Raw genomic sequence first — 16,753 nt, 5'->3', positions numbered from 1 at the left:
CTGGCCTTCAACCTGCAAAGAGCCAAGGCCTCTCCATTTACACTCAGCACTTTGCGGGTTACGTGACGCATCATTTTTCCCAGTTCTCGTACCACACTATCCTGTAAACTGAGGAAGAAAGGCCCAGAAGTTGGAAGCCATATTCTAGGATATCAAAAGATTGAAGCAAGTAATTAATCAAACCTCCTATCAGCCAGCACAAAGCCACTGGGAACCATTACATGTGCGCAGCTCCTCCCCTCTTTTGGCGAAGCTAAGAGATCTGACCCTTCCCGCGACCTGTCGCGCGGCTGAGCAAGCGCTGAAGGCTAGGCGGGCAGTGAGTCGCCATGGAACCCGATGGGACCTACGAGCCGGGCTTCGTGGGTATTCGATTCTGCCAGGAATGGTGAGACCCGGCCAGCACTGTGGAAGGGGAGCAAGTAGTGGCCCCAGTACTGACCTCAGACCTCCCCCCTCCCCACAGTAACAACATGCTTTACCCCAAGGAGGACAAGGAGAACCGCATTCTGCTGTACGCGGTGAGCGCGAGCCAGCCGGGCGCCCCGGTGTTCCGTGACCGGCCCACAGGTTCCCAACGTGGCCCGGCCCTACTCCCAGTGCCGCCCCGTCCTGGTCTACCCTCCCAACTGTTCCCCTAGTGAACCCGACTTTCTCGTCTTGCCCATCCGCGAGGTGATTCTCGATTACACCCAATGATCCCAACCTCAATACTCCATCCCCTAGTCATCCCCTCGGGGGAAGGCCATACCCTCCCAGTCCCATCGGGGATCTCTCTGTGACCCCCTTCCCGCCACTCTCGCCCTCTCGCAGTGCCGGAATTGTGATTACCAGCAGGAAGCCGACAACAGCTGCATCTACGTCAACAAAATCACGCACGAAGTGGAGTGAGTGGCAGGGCCCGAACTCGGAGACGGGGTTGTTGGCTTGGGAGGCCCGGTCTAAGCATACTAATTCGCCCTTTATTCCCTCAGCGAACTGACCCAGATCATCGCTGACGTGTCCCAGGACCCCACGTTGCCGCGGACCGAAGACCACCCTTGCCAAAAGTGAGCGCGCAGCTGGTATTGGGGAGGGAAGGTGGCTCATCCTCACCGGACGGAGAAGGGAGGAGGGAAGGGTATGGCAGACTCTGAGTGGCTGACTGTCCCCTCAGGTGCGGCCACAAGGAGGCGGTGTTCTTCCAGTCACACAGTGCCCGGGCCGAGGTGAGTGGTGAGAGCAAGGCTTTCGGAGTGACCTGGGCCTGGTCCTTCCCAGGGGTGCGGGTACCAATATTGGGGAGATCCTGCCCTTCCAGGCATCTCGAGCTGGACCTTTAGTAGTGGGGAAAGCCCCCTAGTCTGTTCTTTTGGGGTGAGGCTTCTCTGGATGGAGGTTCGTGTTGTACCCAGCCCTGTGGATCCAGACCCTTCCTAACCGTACATCCTTTCTGCCAGGATGCCATGCGCTTGTATTACGTGTGCACAGCCCCACACTGCGGCCACCGCTGGACCGAGTGAACCACTCTCCCCCTTGTGTAATAAATGCTGTGTTCTATGCGTGCCTTTCCTCTGTTTATTTCCCTCTCACGGGTTGGACACAGGGTTCCCAGTCTCAAGCAGCGTGGTGCAGGGTGCGGTGCTGCGCGTAGGCGTCAGGCCTCGAGCTGGTGAAGCCGCAGTCCTCACACACATGTAACTTCTCACGGCACTCACGATAAGCGTAGCTGGCCAGCTGTCCAAGTGCCTTGGCAAGATGCACTTCAAGTGAGCAGCGCTGCGTGAATGCTTTCCCGCAAGCTCCGCAGCGGAATGGCCAGATCCCTGCGTAGGTGGGCCAGAGGGAGAGAGGACAGACAGGGCAATGGCCCCCAGACCAGCACCCTCCGACCTCGCCCTCCGTGAGCATTCCCCCTTTCCTACTCCAAGTTCGCCAGACCTCAGCCTGCTTCCCACCATCCGCTACCTCCACCCCGTGCAAATGTGGGAGCTGTGTGTCCCCACCCTCCTCACCAGGATGTTCCTTCCCCTGGAGGAGAAGGAAGGAGGATTTCCCTTGCACCCTTCAATACGGGACCTGAATCCTGTAACCAGTACCTGTTTTCTCTTTGTATCCCTCAGCAGGCCCCCACCTTGGCACCACCCCAACACCCACTGGCTGGGAGCTAAGGTGCATGGTATTCCCAGCCTCCTGAAGGCTGAGTCTCTGCCCCACTAACACATGCCCCACTTGTGCACGGAACTCGAGTGCACGGAAACTCCACATCCCATGCACCTCCCTCCATTTCGTTCCATCCCCCCCCAGCAGCGCCTCCCAGTCAGTCCCTGCCGCCGCTTACCCGTGTGAGTCCTCATGTGCCGCTTGAGGTCAGAGGCGTCGTGAAAGCCCTTGCCACAGCAGTGGCACACGTGGTGGTGGGCAGGGCTGTGGCACTTGAGGTGCCGGGTCAGCATGCGCTGCAACGGGAAGCCTTGGGGCAGAGGGGCCAGCCAAGCATCCCAGGGCCCCTAGGAGTGGCAGTCAGTGTGCCCTGGGAGGGCTGTGGGAGGGACATGGGAGTTAGGACCCCACCCCACCCCTCCACTGGACCAAATGGAGCACCTAGAACTGGGAACCAAGGAGGTCTGGGAAGGCTGGAGACTGCAGTTTGTGCGTGCTTATGCCACCCTCTCCCCAAGGCCTTCGCTGACCACCCTGCCCCCCATCGCCCTTTGTTTTCTATTTCTCCATAGTACATACCATCTTCCAACATAATATTTTTTTCCCTAATTTTATTATCTATACCTGCAGCTCCCACCAGATTATAAGCTTCAGGAAGGAATGAGTTTTTGTCTTACTCCTCAACACCCATTGCCTAGGACAGTTCTGGCTCCCAATAAAAACTGAAATAATCTCCAGCACATTTACATCCCGCCTAGGGCTTTCCTTCTTCCGGTGCACGCACAGCTGAGTATCCCTTCCGAGAGCTCCTCCCCCATCCCCCTTGCAGCCCCTGTCACCTTGTCTGATTCTCTGACATAATGCAAACCACCATCCATTATTGGTTTGAATCCTGTTCTTCTGCCCCACTGGGCAGAGAATCCCTGGGGGCAGGGGCTGTGGCTGCCCACCCTGGGGAAAGGGTACTTGGGGTGAGGGCTAACAGTGAGCCCACTACTAAAAAAGAAAAGGCATTTCCAGCAGAGAGGACAATGGGTGGGAAGGTCCCGAGGCTGGAGTGGCACGAGGGGGTAAGGGGCAGGCAGTTTCTCTTGCGGCTGAGAGCGGGCAGGGGTGAAACTGAGCAGGGTCTTGTGGGCCAGCTGCAGACTCACCGCTGCCCAAGAGTCCCGGAGGCCAGAAGACTGGTGTGTCAGTGGCACCCCCAGGCTGCTGCAGTCTGAGGAGAGAAGCCAGATGGTGATGCTTTGTGTCTCCCCTGCCCCTCACCTCTAGGCCCAGTGAGGGGCCCACCTGGGACATAGGCATGTCCCCGGAGCTGGTCAGGCAGGTGGCCCCAGTTGGGTGGCTGTGGACGCCGACTCCTGACCAGGAAGGCACGGGGCATCACCACCGGGAACAGCTCCCCCCCCACACAGGGCTGCTTCCTCCACCTGCTGTCAGACCTCAGGCCCAGGAGAACTATTCCAGGTGGGAAGGGAGGGGGAAGTCACAGAGAGGTCTCATTCTCTCCATGCAAATTTTGTGACAGGCCCAGGGGGCAGACTTAGCTGGCTCCAGTTACCTCTGCCTTGGGCCCTGCCATTCCTCCGCCTTCTCCTCTGCCAGGTTCCTGAGGGTACTCTCCAGCCTCCAGGGGAAGACAAGCACTAGGGCCCCCCGGGAGGTCAAGCAAGGGCAAAACTGGAACCTAAGCAGCCCTTGGGGGTGGAGAGAGGAAACAGAGACCCCAGTGGGGCTGAGTGTTTTTCCATATTACCAGCAGACCTGAGGGTCTGTTTGCCAAGCAAATCAGTCACTACCGGACATCCAGCAGCCTGCTTGGTTATTCAAATCACAGCAGCCGTCTGAGGAAGCAGGGGAGGGGGTGACTGTGATTGCTTGCTCCAGAGGGTGGAGAGACAGCAGGGTCCAATTCGTAAGGTCAAAGTGAGGATCCAGCCTGTGCATCTTCAGGCAGGAAACTCTACCTCTCTGATCCGCGGATGCCCAGAGCTGACGTTCAGCCGGAAGCACTGTTCAAGTGTATGGGGTATCACAATACTGGCTTGTTACTAGTGCAGCTCCTAGTAACTCCCTCACTCTCCTACGGTCCAGGAACTATAAGGGGTCACCTGACACAGCCAGGGGCTCCCAGGACCCTTACCCCAGCACTCTGGCCAGGCTCCGTTCTAGATTGGTCATTGGCTTCTTAGCCAGGGGTTAAGGATTTTGAATATTCCCCATGCAGTTACTTTCACTTATTCACCCAACGATTTTCTGATCTCCAACTATAGGCCTAGCCTAGCTCAGCACTGAAAATGACATAAAGGTCCATGGGGGAGACACACCAGTGACAGTCCAGAATGACCAAGGCTGTGATGGGGGAAGCACAGGCAGAGTGACCCAAGCTTCAATGGGGAAAAACCAGGGGGCTCAGGGGACCCAGAAGAGTCTCCTGATCCAGTCTAAGGGTTCAGGGATGACTTCCTAGGTGTGAGCCTTGAAGGAAGAAGAGGTTTCTGGTAAACAGGGAGTTTTCCAGGCAGAGGAACAGTCTATAAAAGGCTTGATGGTGCAAGAAGCAATACTTATTCATTTCTTCACATTCCCTGAGAGTCAGTCCAGCTAAATTCATTTGCGGAAGCAACAGAGGAAGCGCTGGAAGCCTGCTGGCCCAGAGCTTTGCCACTTTCTCTCTGCAGGACCTGGGGCAAGTCACATCTTGTCTTGCTGAGCCTGTTTCTTCATCTGGAAATGGGACTGAGTCTTCCTAGTTTGTGTTGAAAATCCATGTAGATCACCCAGGGAGAGGATCTGGCATGCAGCAGACATATAAATGCGGGTTGTTCAAAAGTCTTGAAGGGTGGGGTGGCTAGGCAAACATCTGAGTTTCAATCAGCCCATGTAAAATGGGATTTTTTTTTTTTTTTTTTTTGGCTTCACTGCACGGCTTGCGAGATCTTAGTTCCCTGACCAGGGATCGAACCTGTGCGCCCTGCAGTGGAAGGGTGGTGTCTCAACCTCTGGACTGCCAGGGATGTCCCTGTAAAGTGGGATTTTAAGTGTCTCCATCTCCCAATTGTTGGACTTAACGCAGCTGTGACTGGTGTGCCTGGCCTGGGTCGGCAGCCCAGTATCTAGGACCTGACCGACACAGGGCCAGATGCACTGGGGCCAGATGCACTGAAGAACAAGCCAGTGAGCAGGTTATGGGAGCCATTTTGTTTGTCTCAGGTGCCCAGTTCTCCATGCCCAACACCACATCTCTTGGGACAACTGGTTCCTGAGTTGTTGCTGAAAACACATTAGGGAAAAACCCTGGGGCCGGCTATCTTTACTTGCCCCCAGGTCCCTTTTCTGTCCTGCTCTATGTCCTGGGAAGCTGACCTGGGTGGTCAGTATCATTTGGGCTCCTGGGCCCTCTGGCTTCCAGTGGGGTTTAGACAATGGGGAGCCCGGCAGAAGATGGGGGAGGGGTTCCCCCAACTCCCTCCCTGTGGGGTTGCCAGGAACACAACTCCCCTCAGGGCAGCTGTCTCCAGGATTTGCTCTTCTGGGTTCCACTTTGCTCCCTTGTGCCTTGTGTGGGGTGTAACACCTCTCCTCTGTTACCAGTCTAGGGTCATGCACTGGCCCTGAGGTTTCCCTGTTCCCTGTCCACTTCTCTGCAAATGATCCCTCTGCTAAGCTCTCTTTCAAATATCCCACGTGAGCATGCTGTCCTCTTGCTGCTGGCGCACTGTCACATGCACACACATTCATCAGCTGTGGTTTCTTAACCAGTCGGTTTGTCTGAGGAAAGTCTGGTCCTTCCAGGGCTGAAGAGCTTGGCATTACGAGGTGGAGACTGGCAGACACACTGGATCCTACCAGCCCACCTTCCTTTTGTGCTGAGAGAACCCAATTTTGTTGCAACAGTAACAGGCCCAGGACAGGGGAGGTGGCTGGTCCAAGCAAATTAAAGTCATCTCCAATCCTGTTGCCTGCAACTGCTCTGAAAGCGGAGGCATCTAAGAAGGCTTTGCACTTTTTCCCCACTATCCTGGTGGCTGCCCTGCTTTGTGTCTTTGCTCCTGGTTGGGCGAAGGTGTACTGCTGGGAGCTATGGCAGCCATGTTGCCACCATGAGGGCCTAAGCTGGAGAGTGAAACTCAGACTCACAGAGGGTGAAATACAGCAGGAACAGAATCAAGAGTAACAAATGTCCCTTTAGCTTGGGGCCCCTTAAGCCAGGTGTTTGCTACCTGGAGTTGAAGAGTTAACTATGATACAGGGTGGGAGGAGGGGTAAAATCAATGAGGGACCGAGGCTCAAGGTGGTCCCCTGGGTGTCCAGGGTCCTGGAAACCAAACACCTCAGAGATCTTAGGCACCTGTGGCCGAGGCAGGCAGGGGCAGGTCAAGTGGGTCTCCAGTCTGCAGGGGTGGCCAGTGGGCCGGGGCAGGGAGAGGGAGCCTTGAGAAATAAACAATACTGGGCATCTTCCCAAACACCAAGATCAGGCATTTTATTTAGGGGAAAAAAACTGTATTGTGAATGTGTCTTGGACTTAAATGTCATGAAGCAACAAGGCCCTGCCCAGTGGGACCCATTCTTCCTCCCACCTCCTCTCCTACCCTCGCCCTGAGCTCACTCCATTCCAGCCTCCTGGCTTCACTGCTATTCCCTTCATGTACGTCTGAGCTTGCCATGGGGCCTTTGCACTGGCCTTTGTCTGCCTGGATACTTGCCCGAGTGTCCACACGGCCTGTGCCCTCTATCAAGCCTCAGCTCCAACATCACCTAAGAGAGTCCTGTAACCAGCACAGGGAATGCCCTCAGTTTACCTACAGTTAGACAGTTATTTTAATTTCTGTCGTGTTTCACTTTCTAGAAGGTGAATGCCACGAGGGCAGATGCTTTGCTTGTCCTGTTCCTTGATCTACCCCTACCGTGTAGAGCAGTGACAGCAGCTGGGACCAGCAATTCCTCGGGGCTGGTAGGATTTTTTTCAACAACTGCATGATTGGTTCAGTGTTTACAGGGCCAACAGAGAGCCACGTCCTCATGTTAAAGAGTCTGGCTCTACCACCAGGCAAGCCTCATTTGACTCTCAACTCTATGGGACCCGAGGCAAGGCACTGGATCTCTCTGAGCCTGTTTCTGGTGGGCCGTGATCACCAAACAGAGCAGTGAGGAACTCACAGGCAAGTGGGGGTTCAGGCCAAGCAGGCTGCACAGTACGACTGTGCTCTAGGAGAGTTCTGCTCCTGCCGGCTTCCTTTTTACAGACTTGGGACGGTGAGGGCTTTTGCTGTCACAAGAGTGTCCTTCTTAGCAGACATGCCACGTGGCTAGATGCCTGCTGCCTAGGGAAGCTGGTACCAGTGCTGGGAGCTCATGGGATGTTGAAGCTGGACACAGTCTTGCTGGGGAAGAAATTACTGGTCCCATCTGCTGGGTGGCCTAGGCACGCTCCCTGGATTTGTCCTTCCTCACTTTACCCTGCTGCAAATGGGAACAAAAGCCTGAAGCTCACAGGATCCAGCATGGGACCGGCCCAGGGGCCGCGAGCCAGTGTTGTGGCAGTATGTGAACTGGTGGCCAGGGTCTGGGACATGGTGATCACAGAGGCTCCAGTGGGTTCTTGCGCATCAGTAGGGGGCAGAGAAGAAGGGCTGGCCCCTCCCTAGAGTACAGCTGGGCCCCACTGAGCAAGGACCACACGTGACTCCACAGAAGCTCAGTGGGCTGGGGACAGGTGACGTGGGAGCCAGGTGCTGGGGTCATCATTATTGCAGTTCCCCAACAGTCCTGTGTTGCCCACGACAGAGTCCTGGAACAGGGCCTGGCACCGGGGCATCTGTGAGTTCCCTGGGCTCTCTACCCTCTCTCCCTGCATCCATCTGAAGGGGGCTTTGTGGATGCGCCAGAACAGGCACCAGGAACCACTCCTCCAAGCTGTCAGTTTATTTGCGTAAAGTAACTATTTCTTCAGAAGCAGCAGGGCTGCGGTGGAGGGGGCTGCTGGCTCTCAGTCCCCCCGTGCCTTCCTCCGCACGGCCTGCACCAGCAGCTCTGAGTAGTGTTCCAGCAGGGCACGCAAGTCTGGGCTGGCCAGGGGGCACAGTGTAGGTGGGGAGGGGGGGCCTGGGTTGGGCAGGGCCTGGGCTGGGGCCACATCGGTCCCAACCAGCCAGTCGTTGGCCTCTAACTGGCTGTGGATCCAAAGGAAAGTGGAGGCCAGCTCAGTCCGTGCCTGCCGCTGCTCGGCGCCCACCTCGTCACTGGAGACCATCTGCAAGGGGCGCCCATCTTGTTAGGGGCCACCTGGGCCAGGCAGTGCCAGGGAGCCCCTCAGTCCTTTCCCCTGACCCTGGGGCTTGGCTCACCAGGTGGTAAAGGTCCAGGGCTTCTTGGAAGGTAGTCTGCAGTCTGTGCACGACGGTCCCCACATTGCTCAGCTCAAGGGGATCTGGGGGCAGTACCCTGGCTGGCCCCCTCGGTTCCCCGCAGTGTCCAGGGCAGCCCTGGACTGGACTGAGCGCATCTGGGGGTGGAGGGGACGAAATGAGAAAGACACTTCTACTTTTTAGCTGGTCTAAAGAGGCCAGTGTTGCTGGGCCGACCACAATTGTTGTCCCTCTGCCTGGGATGCTTCCCTCAGTCCCCAAGGCTACCTTCCCACCCCTTCTGCAGGTCTCTGCTCAAATGCCACCTTCTCCCTGAAGCCTTTTCTCATCATCCTGTTTAAAACTAACCACTGCTCCCACCTGTCACTCCCTAAACCCTTTCTTTCTCTTTTTCTCAGCACACATCGCTTTGTGATACACTGAACACTTTCCTTACTAGATTTAGTCTGGGCGTCTCCCCCAGTTAAGGTGTCAATTCTCTGTAGTCTTGTTTACCACCAGGTCCCACGTCCCCAGGGCCCGGAACAAAGCCCAGCACAAGCGAGGCGCTCACTAAATATGCAAGGCAACGAATGAGTGAGTGGCACAGCGCCTGTGGCCAGGTCAAGTGCCCACTTTTGGAGCTGAGCCAGCTGTTACATGGGATGAGCTTAGGGGACAATCCCTTGTCCCAAGGATGGTACTCACCAAGGGTGGGCTCCAGGAGGGAGGTGATGCTGCCAGGGACCCCAGGCCTGGCCTCTGGAAGTGGGGGGCTGTTGGGATGGGAAGGGGTATTGAGGGACTCGGTGGCCAGGAACCTTGGGAGAAAGGTGGCGTTGTGGAGTCTTGGGGCACTCCCATCCACAGGGCTGGGGGCCAGGAAGCTGGCTGTTGTGACCATGACATTGGGCTGGATGGCCACAGGCTCCTGGGACCAGACACGCGTGGTGGGAGGCTCCAGTTGGGGTGGGGGCAACACGAGCCTGTCACAGATGCTTGGCAGGGTGAGTTTCAGGCTGGCGCGGGCCTCATGGTTGCCCCGGGAGGGCAGGGCAGCTTCTTGGCCCTCACTGTCAGAACTGGGTGTCACTGTGGTGGTAATGACTTGGAGCTCCTGGCCCAGGGAGGCCAGCTCCCCCAGGGACGAGGACCTGCACAGAGGCCTGGCCAGCTCAGCCAGGACAGGGTCCTCACTGTCCTCAATGGAAATGCTGTGTGGTATCCTGGCACAGGAACTGGCAGTGGCCTCCATGCAGGAGCGGGCGGCGGGGGTGTGGAAACCCTGAGCCAGGCCTGGAGTGGGTAGAGCTGCGGGTGTCGGAGGCTTCTTGTCTGTGGGCGGCACAGAGGAGGGCAGGATGCAGGGCGCCAGGCCTGTGAGGCAGGGGGCTAGAAAGGAAGAGGCAGCTTACTCTCACACCCCAGCTCAGAGCTGATGGACAGGGAGCCCCAGCCAGGGTGGCTGCAGGGTCTGAGTGGATCCTGTCCATCCCCACCATGGCTCAGCTAGGCACCCAGGGCCATTTGCTGAGAAGGCTAGGGCTTTTCACCTGGGGGTGGGGACACTCACTCAGTGGGGACCAGGCTTCCAGGGTCTCGAGGGGCTCCTCAGCCTTTCCCCCAGAGATGACCTGCAAGCATAGCCTTGAGGTGAGGATAAGGCCACCAGGCTCCCAGCCCTGTCTCGAGGGAAGCGGCCCCAGTACTCACATTGGTCCTGCCTGGGCAGGTGTAGCCAGTACCTGCTCTCAGGGGCTCTGCTCTGGGCGGGCTCCCCCTGAGATCCATGAGTTTGACCTCTGGGGATTTCACGAGGTGCAGGGGCAGCCGGGAAGGGAAGGTGTGGGTGAACCTGTAGGGGGGAAAACAGGTGGTTATGGCTGCCTTGGGGGCGCCTGAGGGCACACAGCCCCTTCCCGCGGGGAGACAGAGAGCTGGAAGGCGGGATGGGATTCACTAGTTCACCAGCTCCCACCTGGATGTCTTCTGGAGGCGGGAGAGGAACTGGCCTGAGATGCTCAGCCGGGGATTGAAGAAGTTGTCCTCGGCCTCAGAGGCCTTCAGGTCTCTCAGGGATCCGTGGAAGGGCTCTAGGGCAAGATGCCGAGGGCGCCCTCAGAATCCCTCCAGCCAGCCAGCCCTGGGCCCAGGCAGACCCACAGACCAGCAGACAATCCTCAGAAACCCCCATCAATAGACAACACACACTTTGGGAGCAAATGGAGCAGGCAGAGAAACCATACAGCTGGGCCCCCAAGTAAAACACACGCCCTCCCACCACCCTCGCCAGTCCTGCCAGGGAAAGCCTAGCCCCAGAGAAGCCCACACTGAGCTCAGCCCTGGATGCTGCCCAGGCACGGGTCAGAGAGGGGCATGGTCTACCCTCAGGGTGGGCGTCAGTAAGTGTCTCGAAGTGGTGGCGGAGGAACTTCTCTTGCTCAGGGGTCTGGGGCAGGGAGCCGTTGGATACGCTTGGCACCTCGGGCTGGGACAACTCTTCTGTGGTACCTGGGCATCCTGGGGAGAGGAGAAGGGGGTCTGGGAGAGGGAGTGGGCAGGAGAGAACCATCAACACCATGAATCATGGCAGATGCTCTGAAAAAGCCACTGGCCACTTAACAATGGAGAAAGCTGGACCTGCCCATCACACACCCTGTTGCCACCAGGCGGAGAAGGAAGGGCTAATGCGTCTGTCTTCCAGGGGAGGAAACTGGTGCTCAGTGGCCACCAAATGCAGGGTTGATGTTGGGCCAGTGGTTATCTATCGTGACCAGCCCCTGGCCAGGCCCACACACTGCCCTTCCCCACATCTGGCCCCTACTTACCTGGTGTAGGGGGCGTCACATCAAACTGAGGGTCTGGGTCTGGCTGTGCAGGGGAGGAATGGATGGTGGTAAAGCTGCACTCCAAGTCGGCCTCTGACTCCCCTGAGTCTGGAAAACAGGGTGGGAGGGGTCAGGAGTCCAAAGCTGGGCCCTGACTGACTCAGGTAAGGCGCTCTGGGTCTCAGGGCTTCAGTTTCCTCATCTGCAGAAAGGGGATGATAAGACCGCCCCCTATTTTTATGGACCAGCAAGGCTACACTTCGAGGAAGGTGCAGAGCTGGGCTCCCACTGGTGGGAAGTTGGGCTCCAGAATTCTAGAGTGACAATAGCAGGGACCATGCCTGTCTCTGTGACAGACTCTGGGCTTCAGAAAGGCTTGGTCAAGGTCACCATCAGTGCCCAGAAAGGGACCTGGCCACATGAACAGACTACTGCAGGGTGTACTGCCTGGTGCTCACTCACCCTCAGGTGGCCTCTGGTCCTTCGAGTCGATGGAGGGGGCCCTGAGGTAGGAGTCACCTTGCTGGTCTCCTGGCGCCCTCTCTACTTCTTCCGCACAGTACTTGCTGCAGTGCCCGTGGGCATGGGGTGAGGGAATGATAATGTACTGGTTAGTAAACAAGTGGCCCCCACCCAGAACGCCTAGACATCTGCACCTGCTCCTGCTGGGAGTACAGCCTCACCTCTCCTGCCGCCTCCAGGGGCCCCTGCACCTTCTCCTGGAACCAGGAAGACAGGCTGCAGCAGAGGCTGCAGGGCTGGGCTCCTGCACCATCCGGGCTTCACCCCCCGCCCGCGTCCCTCCCACAGGCCCACTGGGAGAGTGGTTCTTCCACGATGTGCCTACCAGCTGAGGCTTCCTCTCTCCAACTAAGGTTCCCATTGGTGCAAAAGACACCCACCTGTCTGTCCCTGTGACTGTCACCTCTGTCTCCAGGGGGTAGATGATGAGCTCGCTGGCCTCAGAAGACTCTCTCTGTAGGGGTGGTAAGGAGGGAGGCCCACAGCCATTGTCCTGGGGACTCTCTGACTGGGGGGTAAGATAGCACAGACATCAGAGGCAGCTGTGGCAATCAGGGCCCTCCCAAGCTGCTAGGTGTTCCGCCAACACCGACGGTAACGGTAAAGATGTAGGTAGTGATGGCAGCCCTCACTGCTGGATGCTCCCTGTGAGCCAGGGCCTGGGCTGGGGCCATGAGGAGCTCACTCTCTGCTGCCCCTGCATTATCATCAGCCCCTTTACAGATAAGGAATAGGTATGGTTCGAACCCACTAAGAGTCTATTCATATGAAATCCAAGAACAGGCAAACCAATCCATGGTGAAAGAGGTCAGAATGCTGGTTACCAGGGCTTCCCTGGTGGCTCAGTGATTAAGAATCCGCCTGCCAATGCAGGGGACACGGGTTATAGCCCTGGCCCGGGAAGATCCCCCGTGCCGCGGAGCAACTAAGCTGGGCGCCACAACTACTGAGCCTGCACTTTAGAGGCCGTGAGCCACAACTACTGAAGCCTGTGCGCGTAGAGCCCGTGCTCTGCAACAAGACAATCCACGGCAACGAGAAGCCTGTGCACCGCAACGAGGAGTAGCTCCCACTCGCCGAATCTAGAGAAAGCCCGCGTGCAGCAACGAAGACTCAATGCAGCCAAAAAAAAAAAAAAAAAAGAATGCTGGTTACCTCAGTGGGGTTACTGATTGGAAGAGACACAAGGCGGTCCTCCAAGATCCCCTTCCAAGAGGTAGAAAGTGCTCTATATTTTGACTTGGGTGGTGGATACATCGGTGTGTACACAGGTAGCAATTCATCAAACTATATATTTATGATTTATGCACATAACTATTTATATTATGCCACATAAGCAAACTTATATAATAGAATAAAAAAGAATTTTGTTTGAAAAATAATAGAATAAGAGCTAAAGTTGCTTCAGCACCTTTTAGGGCCCAGACCCTGTTTCTAGAACTGGATTACTGTAAAAGCCCCCTATGCACTTTTTTTTTATGACCATTTTTAAAAATGACCTTTTCTGAAATCTTCTGTCACCTTTTTTTTTTTTAAAATGGTTTTATTTATTTATTTATTTATTGCCGTACGCGGGCCTCTCACTGTTGTGGCCTCTCCCATTGCGGAGCACAGGCTCCAGATGCGCAGGCTCAGTGGCCATGGCTCACGGGCCCAGCCGCTCCACGGCATGTGGGATCCTCCCGGACCGGGGCACAAACCCGCGTCCCCTGCATCGGCAGGCGGACTCTCAACCGCTGCGCCACCAGGGAAGCCGCAGTCACCTTTCTCTTTAAAAAATATTTATTTATTTGGCTGCGCCGGGTCTTAGTTGCCGCGTGCAGGATCTGTAGTTGCAGCATGCAGGCTCTTAGTTGCGGCATGACCAGGGATCGAACCCAGGCTCCCTGCACTGGGAGCACGGAGTCTTAACCACTGGACCGTCAGGGAAGTCTCTCTCTCTCTTTTTTGTTTAAATGACCATATTTTTGAAAATCAAAGCCCAGAGAATCAAGCCTTGCTGCAGGTTACAGAGCCGGGAAGGTGTAGGACCAGGGCTCCACCTGCTCAAATGCCCCCAACTCAGGCACAGGCCTGCCCTCGGGCCCAAGCTCTTAACCCCCGAGCGACCCCATCTTCCCGCTTTCTGGTCTGCCCTGGGAAGTTTCACTGTGCACCAGGTCCGAGGCTCACCCTACTGCCCTCTACCATCACATGTAACCCTTTCGCACCCCCGCAGTGGGACAGTCAGCTTTATCTTTAGAACGAGAGCACTGAGGCCCCAGGTCCTGCGCCGGCAGTCATGGTGCAGGGGCTGTAGGCCGGGCTGGGGCAGGCAGTCTATACCTCGCTCAGCAGGCCCGCCAGTCTCTGCGGCTCCACTGTATCTAGAACAGAATCCTCTAGGCTCTCGGGCTTCATGGGGGTAAAGTAGCAATCCAGGTCCCGGGCATCCAGGATGGTCTTGAGAGGCTCCTGGTCAGCCCGCTCCGCCCAGCGGCCATGTGGCTGGTAGCTGCGCTTGGCGTGGAAGGCCGAGCTGTCTGCCACATCATCATCTCCTAGCTGAGGGTGACAGGGGACGGTCAGGCAGCTAGCCAAGTGCTCACCAACTCCAGTGAGGGCCCGGGACACTGCACGGACCTGCATCCAGCCTCGTGGCTTTAAACATCAATCAGAAACAACTTCCAGGTATTTGTTTCCAGCCTGAACCTTGTTCTTAAACTTTGGAAGTGCACATGCAACTGCTCCACATCTCCACATGGATGTTTAGTGATCTTTCAAAGCAAACATGTTGAAGACAACAACTGACCTTCCCCCTAAACCTATTCCTCCTAACGCCTTCCCTGTCTCAGTGATTCTTTGCAGCTGCTCAGGCCCCAAACCTTGAGGTTCTCCTTCATTCCTCTTATTCTGTCCCTCACACTTCCCATTGTATTTCTTCAACTCTGCCACCCAAACACATCCAAGATATGGCCACTTCTCTTCCACGGTCCCTAACCCTAACCCTGGTCCTGCCCACCACTGCCTCCTACCAAGACTTGCTTGAGAGACAGTGGAGGGTGGGTGCTTGACAACTTAGGCTCTGGAGCCAGCCTTCTAGGGTCGACCCCACCTCCCCTAATTCCTAGCTTGACCCCAGATAAGTTACTTAACCTCTCTGGGCCTCAGTTCCCTATCTGTGAAATAACAGGGGATATGAAAAGCCCGTACATCCAGGAGGATTAAACAATACATATAAAAGACTCAATAGAACCTGTACAGAGTAAGTGTTCTGTGAATATTTGTTGGATGTAACTCCAATTGTAATATGCACTGGTAAGGGAAAGCTTGGGGGCCTGAGAGAGCACAGCCACATGCCTGACCTGGTCAGCAGTGCAGGGGCTGATAACAGGAAGGATTTCCCTGAAGAGCTGACACTTAGGCTTTGATTTGAGGTCTGACATTGTTCCTGAAATAAACCCTTCAACCTGGGGTTTAGGATTCTGCTGCCAACTTCTAACCCACCAGCGCCTGGCCTGCCCCTCCCTCAATTAATGATCACTCATTCAATCCTACCTTCATCTTGGTCCCTCTCTTTCTCTCACATCCAGTTGTTTGGCTCCACTTTCAAAATCCATCCAGAATCCAACCACTTCTCCCCTCAGGTCCAGCCTCCAACCTCTCCTGTCAGGATTATCACAGCAGTCCCCTCCCTGGTCCCCCTGCTTGCCCCTCAAGGTCTGTTTTGCCCAGGCAGCCATAGGGACCTGTTAACACCTGAGTTAGAACACGACCTTCCTTGGCTCAGAGCTCTCCCTCCTGTCCATCTCACTCAGCACTACAGGGGAAGAAATAAGTGGAGAAGGACAATAAGGGGTGTTGAAGGGACGCAGCAAGCCCACACGGTTCCTCACCACCTGGCCCCCACTGCCTCTCCGAGCCCTTCTCCCCCATTCTGCCCTCATTCACCCTCGACCCAGGCATCGGGCCTCCCTGCACTTCCTGGAACACGCTAATAAGCATGATCCTGCCTCGCGGCCCTCACCCTTGCAGACTGGTCTCTCTGCCTGGAACATTCTTTCCCAGGATCTGTATTTCTCACTTGCTTTAATTCTGCTCAAATACGTGAAGTCCTCCTAGTGAAGCCTTTTCTTTTTACCCTAAAACTGTCACCACCCCCAACACTTTGTATTTTCCTTCTCAACTTTTTTGTCCTCCATAGCACTGATTATCAGTTCCCCAAACACTATATAATTTACCTGTTTAATGTGGCTATTGTCCACCTCCCGAAGTAGAGAATGAGCCTGTGAAGGCAGAGATTTCATCTGCCCTGCTGGTTGCTGTATCTAAGGGCCACAGCAAGGCCTAGCCCAGGGTAGGCACTCAGTAAATATGTGTTGCATGAAAGAAGGACTGTCTAAGCGGAGTGGAAGGATGACAGGGGTTCTCCAGGGAAAGGAGACATGTGGAGGGGAAAAGTGTTCCCAGAAGAATGAGGAACATGGAGGAGGGCACCCCTTCTTTGTCCGCTCCTAGGCGTCCCACTCTCCGGGCAGACTCACCAGCCGCTTTGCCCAGAGTGGCAGCTTGCCGTTGGTCAGCAGGCACCGAGGATCTGGAGAGACACATGGAAACCATGCAAAGATAATAAGCAACCCAAGAGACAACGGGTAACATAAACAGCAGTTCTCCAGAGACAACACAGGAAACGACAGACATCCAAAGATGGTCAACCTCACTAACTGTCAGGGAAGTGCGAATTTAAACAATGGGATATAATGTTTTACCCTAAGACTGACCAAAATTAAAATGCTTCAAGCTATCAAATGTTGGCAAAAGTGTGGGGAAACGGAGGGCTTAACACTGACTGCTGGGTGGGGCAGTAACTGGATTTGGAGGGCCGCTGGGGTTCTCTTTTAAAATAAAAAGTATATCCGACTTCCCTGG

The 16,753-nt window shown here is 55.8% G+C and overlaps 3 protein-coding genes across 8 annotated transcripts in view; 1 reads left to right on the top strand and 2 right to left on the bottom strand.

Moving 5' to 3' along the window:
- The first annotated feature begins 251 nt into the window (after window positions 1-251).
- On the top strand, window positions 252-1,541 carry POLR2I (RNA polymerase II subunit I). Its single transcript, XM_004313373.4, has 6 exons — window positions 252-388; window positions 467-521; window positions 814-887; window positions 975-1,049; window positions 1,157-1,208; window positions 1,440-1,541. The coding sequence occupies exons 1-6, from the start codon at window positions 330-332 to the stop codon at window positions 1,500-1,502; spliced, it is 378 nt and encodes a 125-aa protein (XP_004313421.1). The 5' UTR covers window positions 252-329; the 3' UTR covers window positions 1,503-1,541.
- Window positions 1,542-1,579: 38 nt separating this feature from the next.
- Window positions 1,580-7,913, bottom strand: OVOL3 (ovo like zinc finger 3). The gene is given in 5 exon segments (XM_004313372.4): window positions 1,580-1,805; window positions 2,321-2,452; window positions 2,455-2,521; window positions 3,297-3,398; window positions 3,401-7,913. Coding segments are annotated over 5 exon segments (639 nt in total). The 5' UTR covers window positions 3,530-7,913; the 3' UTR covers window positions 1,580-1,596.
- Window positions 7,914-8,058: 145 nt separating this feature from the next.
- The window catches only part of WDR62 (WD repeat domain 62), a 45,311-nt gene continuing 36,616 nt past the window's right edge, over window positions 8,059-16,753 (bottom strand). For 2 of the 6 annotated variants that reach the window (XM_073796452.1, XM_033844869.1), the window contains 12 exons: window positions 16,369-16,421; window positions 14,171-14,389; window positions 12,226-12,353; window positions 11,786-11,889; window positions 11,324-11,431; window positions 10,881-11,036; window positions 10,474-10,588; window positions 10,209-10,350; window positions 10,069-10,129; window positions 9,204-9,887; window positions 8,496-8,653; window positions 8,059-8,401 (listed from right to left, as the gene is read on the bottom strand). In XM_073796452.1, the coding sequence (XP_073652553.1) occupies window positions 8,138-8,401; window positions 8,496-8,653; window positions 9,204-9,887; window positions 10,069-10,129; window positions 10,209-10,350; window positions 10,474-10,588; window positions 10,881-11,036; window positions 11,324-11,431; window positions 11,786-11,889; window positions 12,226-12,353; window positions 14,171-14,389; window positions 16,369-16,421 (2,192 nt within the window). In that variant the 3' untranslated portion in view covers window positions 8,059-8,137. The remainder of the gene's footprint in view (window positions 8,402-8,495; window positions 8,654-9,203; window positions 9,888-10,068; window positions 10,130-10,208; window positions 10,351-10,473; window positions 10,589-10,880; window positions 11,037-11,323; window positions 11,432-11,785; window positions 11,890-12,225; window positions 12,354-14,170; window positions 14,390-16,368; window positions 16,422-16,753) is intronic. The other 4 variants (XM_033844870.2, XM_033844871.2, XM_033844872.2 and 1 more) reach the window with 4 other exon arrangements.

Source organism: Tursiops truncatus, chromosome 19 (genome assembly GCF_011762595.2).
Source record: "Tursiops truncatus isolate mTurTru1 chromosome 19, mTurTru1.mat.Y, whole genome shotgun sequence".
Lineage (NCBI taxonomy): Eukaryota > Metazoa > Chordata > Mammalia > Artiodactyla > Delphinidae > Tursiops > Tursiops truncatus.
The sequence above is the reverse complement of the archived record's forward strand: the minus strand, read 5'-3'. Positions and strand labels throughout refer to the sequence as shown.

Excerpts from the sequence above, each read along its gene's own strand:
- POLR2I (XM_004313373.4), top strand. The coding sequence starts at position 330 with ATGGAACCCGATGGGACCTACGAGCCGGGCTTCGTGGGTATTCGATTC. Across the intron at positions 888-974 it reads AAAATCACGCACGAAGTGGA|CGAACTGACCCAGATCATCG; the intron begins GTGAGTGGCAGG and ends TTATTCCCTCAG. Across the intron at positions 1,209-1,439 it reads CACACAGTGCCCGGGCCGAG|GATGCCATGCGCTTGTATTA; the intron begins GTGAGTGGTGAG and ends CCTTTCTGCCAG.